Source organism: Notechis scutatus, chromosome 4 (assembly GCF_049901735.1).
Source record: "Notechis scutatus isolate UNSWTSFEM ecotype Mainland chromosome 4, rNotScu1.2, whole genome shotgun sequence".
Taxonomy (NCBI): domain Eukaryota; kingdom Metazoa; phylum Chordata; class Lepidosauria; order Squamata; family Elapidae; genus Notechis; species Notechis scutatus.
The window spans coordinates 73,667,151-73,686,559 of record NC_142012.1 but is presented as its reverse complement, the minus strand read 5'-3'; the positions used below and the strand labels follow the sequence as shown (position 1 = coordinate 73,686,559).

The following is a 19,409-nucleotide window of genomic DNA, read 5'->3' as shown; positions in this document are numbered from 1 at the left end:
CTGAAATGGAAGGACCCCAAAGGTTCCCCCGTTGTCAGTTCACTGGCTCCCCAAAGCCTTGGGGTTGAGCCCTGGCTGTGGACAATCCGTATGGGGTTAAAGCAGCAAGGGAGTTTGGGGGAGAGAAAGAAAGACTTTTGCTGCTTTCCTTGCGTGCAGCCAAAAGCAGAAGAAGAAAGAAGCAGAAAGAAGCAAGCAAGGCGTGTGGGGCAAGTGGGGCAAGTTCGCCCCCTCCACCCTTTCCCCCCTCCCCTCACTACCTGCTGGTGTTCACAATGCAAGCGATACAAGCCTTGTGCTCCCGCAGGCCATGTGGGCAGCGCAGCCTTGTGTTCCTGCGCAGCCTGGATTAGTTAGTTAGTTTCCTTTATTGTCGTTGCACCTCATACAGTGAAATCAAACACCATCTTCAGTGCACATCATGACCATGAAAATAAACACAAACACACATCCTTCGCACTCCACATTAATTGCTTGGGGGGTGTGTGTGCTTCGGGGGTGACATTTCTCTGCGGATCACCAAAATTTTCTCGTGGACCACCAGTGATCTGCAGCCCACTGGTTGGTGATCACTGCTTTAGAGTAATTGGGGGGGGGGGCAGGGGAATTTGCTTTCAAATGATCAGCCTTGACTCCAGTCCATGCCATTTTCTTGACAACATTTTAAGTTCAGTTGCATTTTTCTTTCTTCTTAGGGTTGACTGTGAATGACTGGCCCAAATTCATTCAGGTGGCTTTATGTCTAAGTCAGGACTAGAGCAAATACTTATTATATTATACTTATTATCTTGTAAACAATTGGCAAATCAAATAAATAAAAAAATAAATAAAATAAATAAATAAATAAATAGCACTCCTAGCACAGGGTCTCAACCTCTACACCAAACACTCCCAATCAGTATTTCCATATGTATCTAAAACTGAGCAGAGTTTAGAAGAATTGTCAAATCCTGCTGTACAATATGTGCACGATCCACAATAGGTTTTAGACAAGCATCGTGAATATTCAACCCTTAATTAGAAAGAAAACAGACATAAAACTGGTCAGTAGACCAGTAAGTCCCAATACTTACCTTTTAACTATTGTTTAGAATCCGAAACAAAACAGCCACTAAATAATTTGTATAGAAATATAGGGAATGTTGTTATCTCATTATGAATCATAAAAATCATTTCAGTATCTCAAAATAAAAATATTCATTAGACTAACAGAAAGTTTTCAGAAAGGTTTCCTATCGAGAAGACACATGACTCTGAAGAACACAACAGGCACACATGGTCTTCTTCTACTTTGGATCTCCAGCTATTTGCCTAGAAGTGATGCTCCCTCTCACACCTTCTAACCTGCTGCCTTGCTTTTCTAGGTTCTTCCATGCATTTCTGGGTTTGATTTACTGACTTATCTCTGCCTCCATTTTGTCACTCTTGGTCCAACTATCTGCAAGTCACATGGGGAGCAATGCATCAGCTTGGGGCAAATGAAGGTCCAGTCCAGGGACCCCAGATAAGCCCTATGGATGTGTCTTCACTTCACTCTCTGGCTCCCAGTACTCTGAATCTGCCCTCAGGAGGCAGCTACTGAATGAGCATCTTGTTCTCCAATTAAGGTGTGTGGACGATGTGCAAAGGGAGGCACCCAGGGCTGGGATTCTACAGGTTCGCACCTATTCTCTAGAACCGGTTGTTAACCTTCTAAGCAGTTCAGAGAACCGGTTGTTAGAAGAAATTACTGGCCTAATCCTGTAAGGAAGGCAGGAAGGAAACATTCTGGTGTTGCTTACAGAAACTGCCTCTCAATTAACCCTTATTCCATTCTTGGTAAGACTAGACTTCCTGTCTCTGGAACCTCTCTGGAGTTTTTTCCCCCTCCTTTGCTGGTACTTTGCTTGTGTGGAGTGACCATTCAAAGTTACAATGGCACTGAAAAAAGTGACTTATGACCATTTTTCACATTTATGACTGTTGCAGCATCCCCAGTCATGAGAGGCCAGGCGAGGAGATGCATGCCTCGATGTGAATGATGTTGAGTTGGCCACGCCCAGCCAATAACATGACCACCAAGCCATGTCCACCCAGTCACATGACCACCAAGCCATGCCCACCACCTAAGACCACCAGAACCGGTTGTTAAAAATTTGAATCCCACCCCTGGAGGCATCACTCCAATCAACCTTATGTAAATAAACGAATCCTGAGGCACAAAACTTGATCTGATGTTAATTCTATGCTCTTCCCTCCTCCTTGGCCTAAACTATGCCTCTGCTTGGGACTGAACACTGCTGAACTGAGAGCATTTTGCTGCTCTGTGCACAGGATTTGCGTGGCGAGGCTGCCCGAGGCTCACTTATGCAAGGAAGACATAGCATAGGGAAAACTGCGGGGCAATCTCTGGATTGGGCCATAATTCTCCTCGTTGTGTGACTTCAGTGAATCGGTCAGAATATTACGTGAATGTTACACAATTTTACGCGTCCTACTTCGATGCAACTGCTGTACTGAATGTGAAATGCCCATGAGCCGTGACCTAGGGACATTCGTGCAATTGGTGCTGGTCGTGTGTAACAAAACGCCAGAAGGGGAAATGCAAATGAAACACAAAACACCCCCTTAGTGGTAACCTAACAAGGGCCAGTGCACGAGCATCTCCCTCACTGAATTCTCACGCAAGATGGAGAGATGGAGGACCTGCTACAAGGAAGGCCAAAGTCTTCCTAGTTTGCTACACTTTTTAATTCATTCTGCGTGAGAAAAGAAGGGGTCTGCTTTTACAGCTGCAGATGCAAATATGTTTCTCTAATGGGAGAAAAACCAAGACCTGGATACATTTATGCAACTTTTAGGCTGTGTCTAATAAACCAACTAAAAAAAGAACCATCCTGTTACGAACTAATAAACTCATTCGTCAAAAACTATACTAGCTTACTTCAGCAGCAGGCTTGTAAGCCTGCACTTCTGATTGGCCCGCGGATAAGCGAATCGTGATTGGCCGATTCTGGCTGACCTGATTGGCTGACAACGGGCCGTCGCCGATTGGACGCTTTTAGAGCGGTTACTTCAATTTCATTGGTTGTTGTGACAGCAGCTAGCTCTATAAAAGAGCTGCTGCTGCCCTTGTTGTTGCTCTGTTCTGAAGTCACTATTAAAGTGTTGAGTTGAGTCACTATAGATGCCTCGTCTCCGTTATTGCGCCCACACCTCCAGATCTAACACTGGTGACGAGGATGGGATACGGAGACAATAGAGCTGACTGAGCACTCGCTGAACACCGAACAGAGCACGTGGCTAAGAGAGCGCCAACAACGGCAAGATGGCCAGTGACGCCGTACCACCCGCTCCATTTGACCCGGCTAACGAAGACTGGGACTCGTATATAGACAGGTTCCAGATGTTCCTGGAGACCAACAACCTGAAAGATGCTGCGCCTGGCAAGAAACGAGCGATCTTCCTGACCCATTGCGGGCCTGCCGTTTTTAAAATGGCTAAGGCACTTGCTAAACCAGCAGAAGTTAAAACAATAGATTGGGATACCCTCGCACCGATCCTCCAAGCCCATTATGCACCCGCGGTACCAACGCTTATGCGAAGGCACGAATTTTACCAGAGAGACCAACGGAAAAATGAGAGCGTTGGGGACTTCATCGCGGACCTCCGGAACCTGGGAGGCCTCTGTGGTTTCACAAACCTCGAGGAAGCCATGAGAGACCGCATAGTTCTGGGATTAGATGACCACACTGCGCAGAGCAAGATCATGGCTAAAGGGGACATCGACCTCGCAGATGTCATCGCCGACGCTACTGCAGCAGAAGCAACCAGGAAGTCGGCCGCTCGAATGCGCCGCACCAACGCACCGCTCCGCCAACTCGCCAGTGACACTACGCCTTTTTCCAAGAGGCACTCAACAACGGCTCACCATGAAGACCTCGAATCCTCGTCTGATAATGAGGAAGAAGAGGTCAACTGACTCAGGTCAGAGCGCGACCAGCGAGACCTGAAGAGCCAGAAACCTGCACGTCAATGCGCCGGTTGCGCGATCGGACTGCAAATTCCTCGACGCACTCTGCCATTCCTGTGGAAAGAGGGGCCACATCGCAAAGGTTTGCAGAAGCAAGCGAGCGTCAAGCCCAATCCGAAGAACGAGCAGCCCACCTGTAAATCAGAACCGTCTGAATCACCAATGGAACCACTATCACTACAGAAATCGAGCACCTGCTGCGTCAGCTAGGCGAGAAGAGGCGCATCAAACCATTACCATTGGTCACGCATCATCCTTGGATGCAAGAAAGATCCGAGTGAAGGTCGCCATTGAGAAACGTCCATGCGTAATGGAAGTAGACTCGGGGTCGTCCCTATCAATGGTCTCGTGGAAAACCTTCAAGCAGCTGATCCCTGACATCCGTCGCCAGGACCTCAGCACCCAAAAAATCATATTACGGGACTACCAGGGAAACAGGATTCCCATTGCCGGTTCCCGCCACGTCCAGGTGTCTTTCAGAGACCGCACCGCAACTCTGCCTATTACCATCGTCGATCGGGACCGACCCAGTTTGTTGGGGTTACAGTGGTTCGCTCCACTGGGAATTGAACTAGCGGGCATTCACCAGACCGGCAACAGCGATTGGGAAGCGGCCCTCGTCCAGGAATTTCAGGACGTGTTCACCGAGAAACTAGGCAAGTACAAGGGATCCCCCATATCCTTTAGCCCCAACCCCGATGTTGCGCCCATCCGCCTTAAGCCTCGTCGAGTGCCTTTCGCACTCAAGCCAAAGATTGATGAACAATTGGACAAATTAATAGCTCAGGGGGTGTTAGAACCGATCGATCATGCCCGTTGGGAAACCCCGATTGTAACTCCCATAAAACCCGATGGATCGATAAGAATTTGTGGGGATTACCGGGCCACCCTAAATCACGCACTTCAGCAGAGAGCTTACCCGGTACCTGTGGTCCAACATCTTCTTCACTCCCTGGGTGGCGGAAAAATATTTGCAAAATTGGACCTCGCCCAGGCATACCAGCAACTACCCGTAGATGCAGAAACTGCTGAGGCCCAGACTATAGTCACGCACAGAGGTGCGTTTAAATGTAATAGACTCCAGTTCGGAGTGAGTGTAGCACCAGGCATTTTCCAAAGCCTGATAGAGAGACTGCTACAAGGCATAAAAGGAGTCATGCCTTATTTCGATGACGTATTGATAGCTGCCCCCACTAAAGACGTATTAGAGAAACAACTCAGAATGGTTCTTCAGAAATTTAAAAATGCCGGGTTGAAAGTAAAAAAGGACAAGTGTCAACTTTGTACGGAGAGGGTTGAGTTCCTGGGGTACCTTCTTGACAAAAAAGGAATCCATCCCACTGAAAAAAAGGTAACGGCAATAAAAAACGCCCCAAGACCCAGGAATAAAACAGACCTCCAAGCCTTCCTGGGACTCATTAACTTTTATAACATCTTCTTGCCCCAAAAGGCGACTGTAGCTGAGCCCCTACATAGACTACTCGACAAGAAAGCTTCCTGGGTCTGGGGACATCGGGAAGAACGAGCATTCCAGCAAGTAAAAGATCTCTTAACCTCAGACGCTGTATTAATGCAGTATAACGAGACTTTGCCGTTAACGGTCACCTGCGACACTTCACCATTTGGGGTAGGAGCCATCTTAAGTCATGTCCTACCAAACGGAAATGAAGCACCTATTGCTTTCTTTTCACGAACTTTATCGAAGACTGAAAGAAACTACAGCCAACTCGATAAAGAGGCTCTTGCTATTGTATCCGCTATTAAACGCTTCCATGAATATGTATATGGCAGACCGTTTACCATAATAACCGATCACAAGCCATTGCTTGGCATTTTAGTGGGAGACAAACCAACTCCCCACATCTTATCACCCAGAATGACCCGTTGGTCAGAGTTTCTAGCCGCATACGATTATCAACTGCAACACTGCCCAGGGAAAGCCATTCCCCACGCTGACGCCTTGAGTCGTTCTCCGCTACCGGAAGCCATAGTCGATCCAGCTCCAACTTTAACTACACTCCAAATCAAAACTCTCCCTGCACCACCCCTGACTGCACGAGACATCGCCGCGGAAACAAAAAAGGATCCTGTATTCGCTCGAGTCCTCAGCTGGGTGGAACGAGGTTGGCCTGACAACGAACCCAACGACACCTTTGCGCCTTTCAAACATCGACAGACGGAACTGTTTTCCCAGAAGGGCTGCATCTTGTGGGGAGACAGAGTCGTCATTCCAGAAAAATTACAACACACCGTTCTAAAACTGTTGCATGATGGTCATCCAGGCATCATGCAAATGAAGGCATTGGCAAGAAGTTACGCGTGGTGGCCAGGTGTCAATAAACAGATAGAAGCCTGGGTAGCCGCATGCAACAAATGCCAGGAAATCCGTGCTACCCCACCGAAGGCACCTCCAACTGAATGGGACGCACCTCGTGGTCCCTGGTCCCGCATCCACATTGACTTTGCGGGACCCACCAAGGGACACACTTTTCTCATAACTGTGGATGCCTATTCCAACTGGCTCGAAGTCCACAAAATGAAGAGCACCACCACAGAAGCCGTCGTTAAAAAATTAAATAGACTATTCGCTACGCACGGTTTGCCTGACGTTTTAGTCTCGGATAACGGTCCCCAATTCACTGCCCTAGCATTTGAACAGTACCTGGGGCATACGCCATGCCTTAACTTCGCTGGCTCACCCTGCGGCCAATGGCAGGGCTGAGCACATGGTCCAATTCATAAAAAAGACCCTGCACAAGATGGAACATGGGGACATTGACGACAAAGTAACCCGAATGCTTCTCCTCCAACACATCACCCCGCACAGCATCACAAACAGAACCCCGGCAGAACTTCTGATGGGCCGGAAACTTCACTCACACCTCGATCGCCTACACCCAACATACACGCCAGAAAAACCATGCGGTTCCAGCAGCAAGTGTCGTGCGTTCAAGGTAGGCGACTTAGTCTTCGCGAAAAACTTCGCGGGTGATCCATTGTGGGTCCCCGCTACGATAACTCAACTTACGGGCCCCAGATCTTACCTAGCGATGGGAAATTATGGAAGCGCCATATAGACCAACTTCGTTCCCGATTGGCACCTAACCCTATCGCAACCCCTGAATCGCAAGCTGGGGGGGGAGGGAAATCGAGGAGGCCGAAATAGAAATAGCAGACGACCCACTAACTGACGCCCAGCAGTCTGCACAGCCAACCATGGAATACTCACCTTCCGGAGGTGGACCGAGCCGGGTGATTGTTTCGCCACAAAGCAGCCTGGCCATAGAAGCAAGTCCAGGGAACCCGGATGACAACAGAGAGGACAGCCCTGAGTCCCCGAGCGGAATAGTGGAACCGTTTTCACCACCCGGTTCTACAAACAGCCCACCGGAGCCAGCGCCAGAGCAGAGACCGGTGGAACAGCGAAAATCGAATAGACAAGTGAAACGGCCTGCCTATTTACGAGAATACGTCACCCCACCCCTCAGACGGAACCTAGGGGGGAGGGGTGTTACGAACTAATAAACTCATTCGTCAAAAACTATACTAGCTTACTTCAGCAGCAGGCATGTAAGCCTGCACTTCTGATTGGCCCACGGATAAGCGAATCGTGATTGGCCGATTCTGGCTGACCTGATTGGCTGACAATGGGCCGTCGCCGATTGGACGCTTTTAGAGCGGTTACTTCAATTTCATTGGTTGTTGTGACAGCAGCTAGCTCTATAAAAGAGCTGCTGCTGCCCTTGTTGTTGCTCTGTTCTGAAGTCACTATTAAAGTGTTGAGTTGAGTCACTATAGATGCCTCGTCTCCGTTATTGCGCCCACACCTCCAGATCTAACACATCCAGTCTCACAAAAGCTGGATTGTGCAACTGGAACCATCACACAAATTGATTGTATCTGCACCATCCCCCTTTCTTGGTGGCATCTGTTCAGCCAGGGGCCTATTGGGAAGAGTGTACAACTCACGTCCTTCAAGGTGCATCAAGAAAAGTCGGTGTTGTGTCGTTGCCTAAGCCAAAATGCTTTCATACCTCAGGCAGAAAAGCCAGAAGAAGCGGCTTCTTGAGTTCAGGATACAAAAACACAGTAACCGGGGCCCAAATTGGCTTCCAGGCGGCTCGGTTTTCTATGCCCAAGCAATCAATTTCCCTCCTTCTCTGCCATGAAACCATGTTTTTTTTTTTAAAAAAAAAAAACATAAAACCAATACCTGATTTTTAGGCTGAAGTTCCAGAATCCACAATGAGGGCACTATGCTGATGAGGTAGACAAAGATCGGCGGTGAAAACCTGAGAGAGGATAAAAAGGGTTGGGTTTAGCACCCTGAGAAACCATTGCAGAATTCACTGTCAAAACATTGAAGGGATAAGCGGGATCGCCGATGCCCTGGGATGGGTGCGGATGTTCGTATGCCCACAGCTGGTGCCCACTAGATTCCCTGTCACCCAGCTGAATTTTTTAAAAAGCTTATCTTGGAAACAGGCAGGCAGCAAAGCAGCAGGAGCAGAGACCTCCAGTAAAATCTTGGGACTCTCCAGAGCAGGGGTCTCCAACCTTGGCAACTTTAAGACTGGTGGACTTCAACTCCCAGAGTTCCTCAGCCAGCTTTGCTGGCTGAGGAACTCTGGGAGTTGAAGTCCACCAGTCTTAAAGTTGCCAAGGTTGGAGACCCCTGCTCTGGAGGACCCAAGGGCGCTTCCATGTTTTCCCGGAAGAAAAGGCTACAGTGCCCTTGCGTGAAAGAGAGGGAGCTGCAATGGGGCCGGTTGTGGGCTTTCCCAATGGAGCTGTGAGGCTCCATTTTGTCAGCCGGAAATGGAGGGTGGGTGGTTGACCCCCCACTTCTTCCACAGCCTGCAACTGAAACCACAAACAGGTTGGCCGCCCAAATCCCTTTGGGGACCCTTTGCGTAAGGAATGGAAGGCAAAGAAACCCCACTTCCAGGCAAATGCCTTCTCACTTGCCTTCCAAAGCAGCAGGCCTGCCCCAGGGGTGGCTTTCCAAATATTTTCCTACCGGTCTGGAAGGCACGCATGTCATTTTACAGGTAATCTTCAACTTACTGCTCCTACCAGTCGCTTAGTGAATGTTTGAAGTTACGATGGAAACGTCCCCCAAAAAAGCTATTTATGACCCGGTTTTGAAGTTACAGCTGCTACAGAGCCCCCACAGTCATTTGCCCTTAAGGATGACTGCAGGGACACTGCAGCACCCCCATAACGACCGCATCAGGGAAAGCAGGTGTGGTGGTCATTAAGCTAGGCGATCCTGTGTGATCGCTGTCATGATTTGCACAAGGGATGATTTCTACTCCCTTAAAACCACAAATTATACAATGACTGTGCTTGTCAAGTGGTGCTCCATTCAAAATTCAAGAAAGAAATACTTGGACTCTTTAGATTAGAGGAAAGATATCTTTTACTGAAAATGAAGTGGTAGCATCGGTAGAATTCTGAATCTGAGAAATTAGGCGCGCAGATCACATATACAAAGTGATGGAAATGTTCCCACCCCCCATAGTTCAAAAGATTCTTCCAATTAAAAGTTCTGAATATGATCATGTGGGCATCTTCAGGTGGTGATGAGGCCTCTGTCCGTTGACCTTGGCATATTTTGATAAAGGTTTGCAGCTGCACAGAGAAAAGAAAGCTAAGCGAGAAATAGAAACCTAAGCAGGAATTAATACTCCCCCCCCCCCGTCTCCTCATTTACACAACACAAGAATGTAACACCTCCAGCTCTCTTCCCAGACCATATCCCCCCTCCTCCCCCCATTACTTATGGCAGCCAAAAGATGCAAAGCAGTAGCAGAAGATCTTGAAGGCTGACAGTGCTGTTTTTTAGCTCAGCTGAGGCATGGAAATCCACTCGGCCACGCAAATCAGCGGAGCTAAAAAAAACAAGGGAACATAGGAGAGGTCAGGGCAGGGGCAAGTGGGTGGGGCCAGGTGGCATTCTCCAAACCAGGCAAATTTTCCGCGACTGGTATACCAGAACTGGTCCAAACCAGCTGAATACCACCTCTGGCCTGCCCATTCTCAGAAACCGAGTGAGACAGGATCCTTCCTGGGCCTACCAAAAGCAAGCTGGCTCCCTAGTGCATTTCAGGAAGGGGTTGATCCAAGAGTGCGGGGGGGAGGGCTGCTGAGGAGTGAGGGGCAACATATGGACTCCCAGATCAAAAGTTGGGGATCCCAGAGCTTTTATCTGTGGGATTCCTCAACCTCCCTCTTTTACAGAAAAAAGCAAGGAAGAGGAGAAGATGAAAGGGAGGAGGAGAACATGCCACCCTCTACGCAGAGAGGTTTCCCATCCGGCCTTTTGGTGAGGAAACTGTGACACGGACATGCTTCCATTGGACTGCTGGAACCTAAGGCAGGTGTGGAATCGTGGAAGATGGTGGAGGTACACAAGGGAGGCTGCCCTGGATGCTGAGTCCCACCAGGATTAGTGCCTCCTCGACTCGTTCCAGCTGGCTGTGAGCGAAGCTGATCTAAACAGGCATCTTTCACCAACGGGCTTCTCTTCTCTCGCTGCATCTTCAGGAGGAGGAGGGGGAGGAGGCCCCTCGTGAAAACATTCTTGGCCGAGCTCTGCATTCCTCCTTCCAGGATCCTCATTAAAAGTGGCTGTAGCACCACCTTCCAGCCTTTTTATTTTAAGGAGGGGACCAGAAATAATATCATGGTTCATTTTATATTTCTGTGAAGTGCTGAGTGGGGAAGAGGAGGCACGTAGACGTAGAGTAACCTGCTTGGTACTTGAAGAGGCCCTTCCCAGCATCTTCTGGCCTCGGTTGCCTCAGAAAGCCAAGCAAGACGATTTTTGGGGTGGGGGGGAAGGTCCAATGGGGATCTAAAGAAATACTCTGGAAGAAATACTGATCCCAGCAAAACAGCAGGGCGAGCTCCATGTGATCAGCAGGAATAACAGAGTTGGAAGGGACCTTGAGGTGTTCTAGTCCAACCCCCCGCTTAGGAATCAGGGCCTCCAAAGGAGCCCCAATGATAGGATATCCCTAATTGCACAAATGACACGGCACAATGATGTCAAGAATGCCACGTGCTTCCCATTTCACGGATACCCATGGCTGGTATCAACTGGGACTCCAGGCAGCCACTGTAAGATAAGGGAAGCCCAATAATTACTAAGTTCAATAATTATCAGCTGCTGCCATGAATTCCCCTTTCGGTCACGTTTGAAAGTATAATTTAGCAACAAAGTTAGAGGGTGCAGAGAAGGAAGGAAGGACCACAAGGACGAGGGTGGCCCGTGATAAAGTGACACCCGTCAATGACGGAAAGATGACGTCCAGGCTGCATCCGAAAAGGCAGGAATTGCTTTTAGGAAAAGAAAGAAGGACAAGGATGTTTTGCTAGGCATTTGGGTACCCCCCACTTCCAAGATGGCCGAGACAGGTATGGAAAGAACTTCTTTCATTGGGTGATGACTGCTGACCAGTGGTCCATATCCAGATCTCTGTGCCTCAGGTGACCTTTCAGCCATGACCGTAAGTTATACAAGATGGTATTTTGCAGAGAAGATACAATTCAAAGGCCCCCTGGTTGATGTTCGGTCATTGAGTCATTTCAGCCTTGGGACTTTGTCAAAACTATCTAGCAGCACCTTGCGTGCTTGGGAGCCCCTGCTTGTCCCCAGGCCACTTGGTCACCTTCCCAGCCTCTTTCTTGACTGCCTCTGAATCCACCAACCATCTTCGTCATTGATTCTCACCTTTGCATTGTGGTGAGCCTCAACCGTCACCGTGCAACAGCCAACCAACAGGGGATCTGTCTGAATGGTCCATGCTGAGAGGACCATTTTTACCCTCCCTCTGGCCAGGATCAGTATTTTTGTTGTGTTACTTATGACTGCAACCTTTTTCAATTTTTATCAGTTTTATATTGGCTATTGGGTGGCATCCAGTTCTCCCCTTTGGGGAGAAATGAGGGACTATGTAAATTTGTTTAATAAATGAATGCATTGAATGAATAAATACAATTCTCTGTCCAAACTATCTCAACTGTAACTTCCACTGAACAGCTTGGCTTTGCACCATCTGGTACTGAATGTTGATTCTTCTGGTTGTCCAAGATAACCTCAATGATTTCTCAAGCATAGTTCAAAGCCATCAGTTTAATAGTTGAATAAAAGGCATACTTGGTAGATGATACTTAAATACCTTGTTCCCCCCAAAATAAGACCTACCCAAAAAATAAGCACTAGCATGTTTTTTCCCCTGTGTGTGCCTAATATAAGCCCTACCCCCAAAATAAGCCCTACTTAAGAGCCTGCACAGCTGGCCGCCTGCCCATTCCATCTGGTTGCTTGCAGTGCCACGGTCATGAGGAGGGGTGGTGGAGCTGCCCTATGTACCCTAAGCCAGCTTACCTCAGGGCTCCTGCAACCAGGCCATCCACACCCTGACACCTGTCTTGGGGTGGCAGCACCAGCAGCCATGTGTAGCAGGAGCCCATGTAGGCACCAGCCCACTTCTGCTTGCTCGCAGCTGCAACGGAGCAGGAGGTTGAGTGGTGTGCTGGGGCCACGGCCACGAGGCGAGGCAGGCGTCAGGGCATGGATGACCTGGCTGTGGGTCACTGAGGTAAGCCAGTGCAGGGTACGTAGGGCAATTCCACCACTCTGCCTCGCTTTGTGGCCATGGCACAGGTGCGTCACTCAGCCTCCTGTCCCACTGCAGCCATGAGCAAGCAGAAGAAGTGGGCCCGGGGCCACAGGATGTCCTGCTTGATGGGGTTGTCAGAGCTGCTGCCACAAGGTGAAGCAGGGGTCGGGCCATGGGTGGCCTGACTGCAGGGGCCCTGAGGTAAGCCGGTGTGGGGTACTGGGGCAGCTCTACTGCCTCGCACTGGTGACACTGCTCAGCCTCCTGCCCTGCTGCAAGCAAGCAGAAAAAAATGGGTCTTCCATACATGGGGTGAGGGAATAAAACACCCCCCAAATAAGCCCTAGTACTTGTTTGGGGACCCAAAAGAAAATAAGACCCGGTCTTATTTTCTTTTGGGTCCCAAAACAAGCACTAGGGGTTCTTTTGGGGATGTTTGATTCCTTCACCCCCATGTATGGAAGACCCATTTTATAAACAGTTAAGTACCTGTGTTTTCCTGAAAATAAGACCCGGTCTTATTTTCAGGAAGGGTACTTAACTGTTTATTGGGACAGTTTGAAATTAAATTTCAAAGACATTGATCCAGATACAAATCTAAGAACTCTGAACCTTTTCTCAAAGAAAAGAGTAGAATATATTGTCAAACAGAGGGAATAGAAGATAGCACTAGCAATAGCACTTAGACTTATATACCGCTTTATAAAGCTTTACAGCCCTCTCTAAGCGATTTACAGAGTCAGCCTCTTGCCCCCAACAATCTGGGTCCTCATTTTATCCACCTTGGAAGGATGGAAGGCTGAGTCAACCTGGAGCCTGATGAGATTCGAACCACCAAATTGCAGGCAGCTGGCTGCAGCAGAAGTAGCTTGCGGTACTGCACCACAGAGGCTCCTATAGATACCAGTGCAATTGGTTGGAATTCAAAGGTTTCTTGGTGGACAGATCATTTGATGCTAGATTGAAGTTTTGAAATGAACCTGCCGTCAACTCATAAAATATTTCTATGGTCTTTTTAGCATTGCCAACAGAATGGGAGGGGGGAGCAGTGCAGCAGCTTGCAAACCAGAACTGCATTCCATAAATAGTTTTTCAAAGATAGTAACTAGGTGACTGAAGTTTCTGCCCCGCAAAATTCTAACTGGAGAGCATGATTGATGACTCTTGGCTATGGAGGTGTCCCATTGGAGAATATGAATTATGATACACCCAGGGGGTGGAGGGAAAACCAGGGTCAAGGGTGACAATGAATGATGTGTCTCAGAGTCGGCTACACTCAGGCAGTGCCGACATGTTTACTCCCAATAAATCCTTTTTAAGTTTTGGAAGTTTGGCTCGAGACTCATGATTGAATTGGGGGTAACTGCCAGAATCCTGACACCTGCATCACCAGTGAGAGAAGTGGAGAAAAAGGGGGTCCATTTTTCACCAGAAGCATGCCTGTTCCCGACCTGGGTGATTGAGCTGCTGCTCAAAGGACAATCACAAAAAGGTTGAGGGCATCTCTGAAGGCTCCCCAGCCTGCTCACACATGGGCCAGTAGAGCAGAGGCACTCAATCTGGGAGGGGGAGAGAAGAAATGGATCCCCTCCATTAAGCAGGTTGCTCTGTGCTGTCCAGCCAGTGTATGGGAATTGGATAGTTAGTTAGCAATTGTGAGCTGTCCCCTTAAGGGAATGCATCATGGTAAATGTAGTTAACGTATCCTGGGAAAAGTAGTCCATGTCCATGTCACGTGACCACATCTGTAATCCTGATTGGTCACTAAATTGACCCTCGAGGGGTTGGGGGAGGTTTCTTCACTCTTGCCTGAACTCACGGACTCATGGTAACTATTGCTACAAGATGGGAGGAAAGGGATTAGGAGATAACCATCTTTTTACCTACAAGACAGATATACAAAGGATTGGACATTAAGAAGAACTTCGTCACAAATGTGAGTTATGAGGATACCTGATGAACCAATAATAAAGACTTTGTATGAATGTTTTGTTGAGTTTATCTATCTGCATCTGTACAGAAGACAAAATCTACCACTGTACAGAAGACAGAAGAGGCTCCTTTGAGTCTCAGGGACAGGATTTGACCCAGGAGCTCCATCAGCAGAATCGTCATAAGGCTTTCTCAACTCTGCTCTTGAATTGAATCCTGGCAAAACCAAAGAAAACCTGTAGATAACAAGGGACACCTGTTGGGGATGACTTTTGTGCGATGGAGGCACAACCCACAAGCAAAGGCATGGATGCCCTTGACATGTCTACCCAATAGGGTGGTCTAGGTAGAACAGGGGTCTCCAACCTGGGCAACTTTATGACTTGTGAACTTCAACTCCCAGGAATACTGGGAGTTGAAGTCCACAACAGAGGTGGTATCCAGCAGGTTCTGACCAGTTCTGGAAAACCGGTAGCAGAAATTTTGAGTAGTGTGGAGAACCGGCAAATCCCACCTCTGACTGGCCCCGCCAACCCATCTCTTCTCTGCCTCCCATTGAATCCCAGCTGATCGGCTGGGTCTTCTTTGGTTGCCCTGCCCAGGGGAACGGAGCTGGAAAGCAGGTTAGTGGGGTGGGGAGGGAATGGGGATTTTACAGTATCCTTCCCCTGCCACGTCCACAAAGCCACACCCAAGCCAAGCCATGCCATGCCATGCCCACCAAGCCATGTCTAGTGGTGGGATTCAAATTTTTTTACTACCAGTTCTGTGGGTGTGGGCTTGGCTTGGCGGGCATGGAAGAGGAAGGATACTGCAAAATCTCCATTCCCTCCCCACCCCACTAACCTGCTTCCCAGCTCCGTTCTCCTGTGCAGGGCAACAAAAGAAGACCCAGCCGATCAGCTGGGACTTGGGAGGCAGAGAATTGATGGGGCGAGGCCAGTAAGAGGTGGGATTTGCCAGTTCTCCAGAACTACTCAAAATTTCCACTACCAGTTCTCCAGAACTGGTCAGAACCTGCTGAAGACCACTTCTGTTCTGGTCCCATCAGAGCCCCACACAAATCATTCATTTTATCTGGCTCAGGGAGGAGCGGGTTCATTTATCATTTTAGAGTAGTGGTTCCCAAAGTGGACGGTACTGCCCCCTGGGGGACGGTGGGATGCCTTAGGGGGGCACTGAGAGGCAAGGGGGCCGGCAGGGGGGTGCTAAGAGGCGGCACGGGGGCACTGGAGGTGAGCGGCAGGGGTGAGAAAAAATCCCGCCGCCCCCGCGTTCGAGGCAAGGCCCCGCAGGATTTGCACGCTCTGGTGCAAGAAGCAACAGTGGCGGCATGTTTGAAAAGTGGAGCAAAGCCAGAGGTTGGTAATTTTTGCTGCAAAGAATCACAAAAGCTTCTGGGCTGTGCACAAGAAGGGACACACATGTCAGTGCATTCAGCAACATAAAATAAAGAGATACAAATAAAATAAATCAACAAGAATCGGCAAAGCATCTCTGATTAGATTTTATTCACTACTAGAATCTAATCAGAGATGCTTTGCCGATTCTAGTCCAATGACCTGCTCCAGCAGGGTTAGAAGGGAGTGTGTGTGTATGCGGGTGCATGGCTGTCAAAACTCCAAAAACAGGTCAAGTAGCTCTGGGGAGGGTAGTCATAAATTAGAACACTTGCTAAGCAACGGGCCATTAAGTGAGGACCACTTGTATTTGGTTTGCTAGTCACCAAACCACGCTCACCCAGTCACGTGACCAGCAAGCCACGCCACCAGTCACATGACCAGCAAGCCATGCCCACCCAGTCATATGACCAGCAAGCCACGCCCACCCAATCACGTTACCAGCAAACCACACCCTCAAATTAGGCCACGCCCACAGAAATTTGAATCCCGCCCCTGGGTGGGGGGCATTGAGGATGAATTTGTAGCACCAAGGGGGCGGTGGAGTGAAAAAGCTTGGGAACCGCTGGTTTAGAGGCTTGCAATTTTGTAAATTTTGAGAACTGTGGTCTACAGAAATAGCAATTCCTTGTATAAGGACGGCCTTTCAGTACGAAGAGGTGGATAAGCTTGAAAACAGGAAGCCGTGTAGACCATCCGCCTCCCATCCTGAAAGGCCACCTTTGTTCTTCTCCTTGCAGAGACGATGTGATCCTTTTCCCCACTGAAAAGTGGAAGCAGAGTTTCAGGAGGAGGACAAATCCATCTTGATGCTGGTGAGGTCAGAAGTCAAGAATCTTCCCCCATTGGGGGAGGGGGAGGGAACAGGACACTTTTCAACTCCTCTTTTTTCCTCCTCCTGTCCTGTTTTTAGCAGCGCCGTTTTTTGTCGTGTTCAGGGAGTCGCCAGATGCAACAACGTCTCCGGAGTTGGCTTTGCAGCTGTGAATTAAAACCAGGTGGCTTTCCATCTTATGGACCTTGTCAAGCTATATTCCTTTCAGAGGGGTTTGAAACTGCCTGCCGTAGTTAGCCCTGATCTCTTCAAGCTGATGTCCTCTCAGTGCAAAATGCTGACCCAGCAGAAGGTTTCAATCTGGCCATCTCCCGGGCAGTGGTGGGATTCAAAAAATTTATTACTGGTTCGGTGGGTGTGGCTTGGCTTGGTGAGCATAGCAGGAGGAGGATCCTATAGAATCCCCCTTCCCTCCCCACCCCACTAACCTGCTTTTCAGCTCCGTTCTCCTGCACAGGGCAACACAAGAAGAGCCAGCCCATCAGCTGGGACTCAATGGGAGGCAGAGAATAGATGGGATTGGCAGGGCCAGTCAGAGGTGGGATGTGCTGGTTCTTCGAACTACTCAAACTTTCCACTACCGGTTCTCCAGAACCGGTCAGAACCTGCTGAATATACCACCTCTGCTGCCGGGCACATATTTAATAAATGGGTTATCATTTCTCTTTCAACGGGATCTTGGGCTACATGTAGTTTGAACGGAGAAATTGACTGAGGTTATTTGCCACTGTTCTGTTAGGGGTCTCCAACAAGGCTCCCATTCTCATCTGAAATAAGGGTCCTTCATGGGACTCCTCCATCCATCCTTCCATCCACCCGTTCTTTGAAAGGCAAGCCAAAATAGTGGACGCTTCTAGCTGGGCACAGCCTGGTTCTGCTGAAAGTTCTGCTGCTCTCTTTTCAGCTCCTGCTGCTGCTTCTCACCATCCCAGGACGGGAAGAAGTCCAGGCACAGAGCAAGCTTTTTCTGCAAGAAAGAGGGGTGGGGGGAGCAGGAGGGGCTTGGCTCCCAAAGTTTGCCAAGTCATTTTACTCTTAAGAGCAAAAGTGGGATCCGGCATGAGGGGAGCCCTGGCCAGGCTGTTAGTCACAAACACAACTGTTGGTCACCTGTTGGTCACCTCCGGAGAGGGTCTCCTCCAGGTTCAGTATACCCAGAGCTGCACCAGGGGGGCTGTCCGGATGCTCTCTAGAGCAGCGGGTCTCCAACCTTGGACGTTTGAAGCCTGGTGGACTTCAACTCCCAGAATTCCCCAGCCAGCAAAGCTAGGCATTTGGGTACCAGGCTTCAAGGGGCCAAGGTTGGAGACCCCCTCCCTGCTCCAGAGCCCCAAAGCGCCAGCATCCACGGGCAGAGAGAAGTCGAGGGTCTCTCGCGGAATCCCCGGAGGGAGGGAAGCGGGAAGAGAAGAGAAGAGAAGAGCAGGAAGGAGGGAGGGAGGAAGCGAAGAGAAAGAAGGGGAGTCCCGGCGGGCCCCCGGCCCCGCTCGCTCACCATTTGTAGCCCCTTCCCCGCTTGAGCTTGAGCGTGAGCGCCGTCTCCAGGCACAGCAAGAGGTTGAGCAGCGCCAGCAGCCAGTACTTGCGCTCCTTCTTCACCTCCGCCACCCGCCAGACGCCCAGCAGCGCGTGCAGGGCGAAGAGCAGCCGGGTGCCCAGCGCGTTCAGCAGCACCATCGCCTCCATCGCCTCTCTCTCTCTTTCTTGCTCTCTCTCGCTCTCTTTCTTTCTCTCTCTCTCTCTCTCTTTTTTTCTCTCTCTCTTGCTCTCTTTCTTTCTCTCTGTCTCTTTCTTTCTTTCTCTCTCTCTCTTGCTCTCTCTCTCTCTCTGTGTGTGTCTCTTTCTTTCTTTCTTTCTTTCTTTCTTTCTTTCTTTCTTTCTTTCTTTCTCTCTCTCTCTCTCTCTCTCTCTCTCTCGCTCTCTCTCGCTCTCTCTTGCTCTCCGCGCAGAGGGTCCGGCGGCGGGCAGCAGAGCCCGGCCTCCTCGTCCCTCCCTCCCTCCCTCTCCCGGACTTCCTGAAAGGGGACGGGGTGGGGGGACAGACAGGGGCGGGGAGGACAAGCTGAGCCAGGCGGCCGGAGGCGGTGCCGGTGGGGTGCGGGGCTTCCCGCGGCCCCTCCGAGGGCTGCGAGGAGCGGCGAGGTTCCCACCCCTGTCTGGCGGACTGTGGCAAGGAGTCGCGGGGGCCTCCCGTCCAATGCAACATCCCGGCCGGCCAGGACTTGCAAGGGCTTCGCATCTCCCCGAAAAGGGCAGCCGGACAGGCAAATCACTGACCCAGGAGAGATTCAACCTGGAAATAAGGAGAAACTTTCTGACAGGGAGAACAGTCAACCGATGGAACAGAAGTTGCCCTCGGAAGTTGTGGGAGCGCCATCACTGGAGGCTTTTGAGAAGAGATTGGACTGCCATCTGTCAGACATGGTGTAGGGTCCCCCGCTTGGGCGGGGGGGTTGGACTAGATGACCTTTAAAGTCCCTTCCAATCTCTCTCTCTCTCTCCCTCTCTCTCCCTCTCTCTCTCTCTCTCTCTCTCTCTCTCTCTCGTTGAGAGATCCAGCTCTGTATATAGATACAGACAATAATCAACCCATGGAACAG

General features: G+C 49.7%; 1 protein-coding gene across 1 annotated transcript in view; it reads right to left on the bottom strand.

The window, feature by feature from the left end:
• The window catches only part of TMEM26 (transmembrane protein 26), a 24,461-nt gene extending 5,641 nt beyond the window's left edge, over window positions 1-18,820 (bottom strand). Inside the window, exons 1-2 of the mRNA XM_087963769.1 lie at window positions 18,305-18,820; window positions 8,226-8,304 (exon numbers count right to left, since the gene is read on the bottom strand). Of these exons, the coding sequence (XP_087819895.1) occupies window positions 8,226-8,304; window positions 18,305-18,495 (270 nt within the window). The 5' untranslated portion in view covers window positions 18,496-18,820. The remainder of the gene's footprint in view (window positions 1-8,225; window positions 8,305-18,304) is intronic.
• Between the last annotated feature and the right edge of the window lie 589 nt (window positions 18,821-19,409).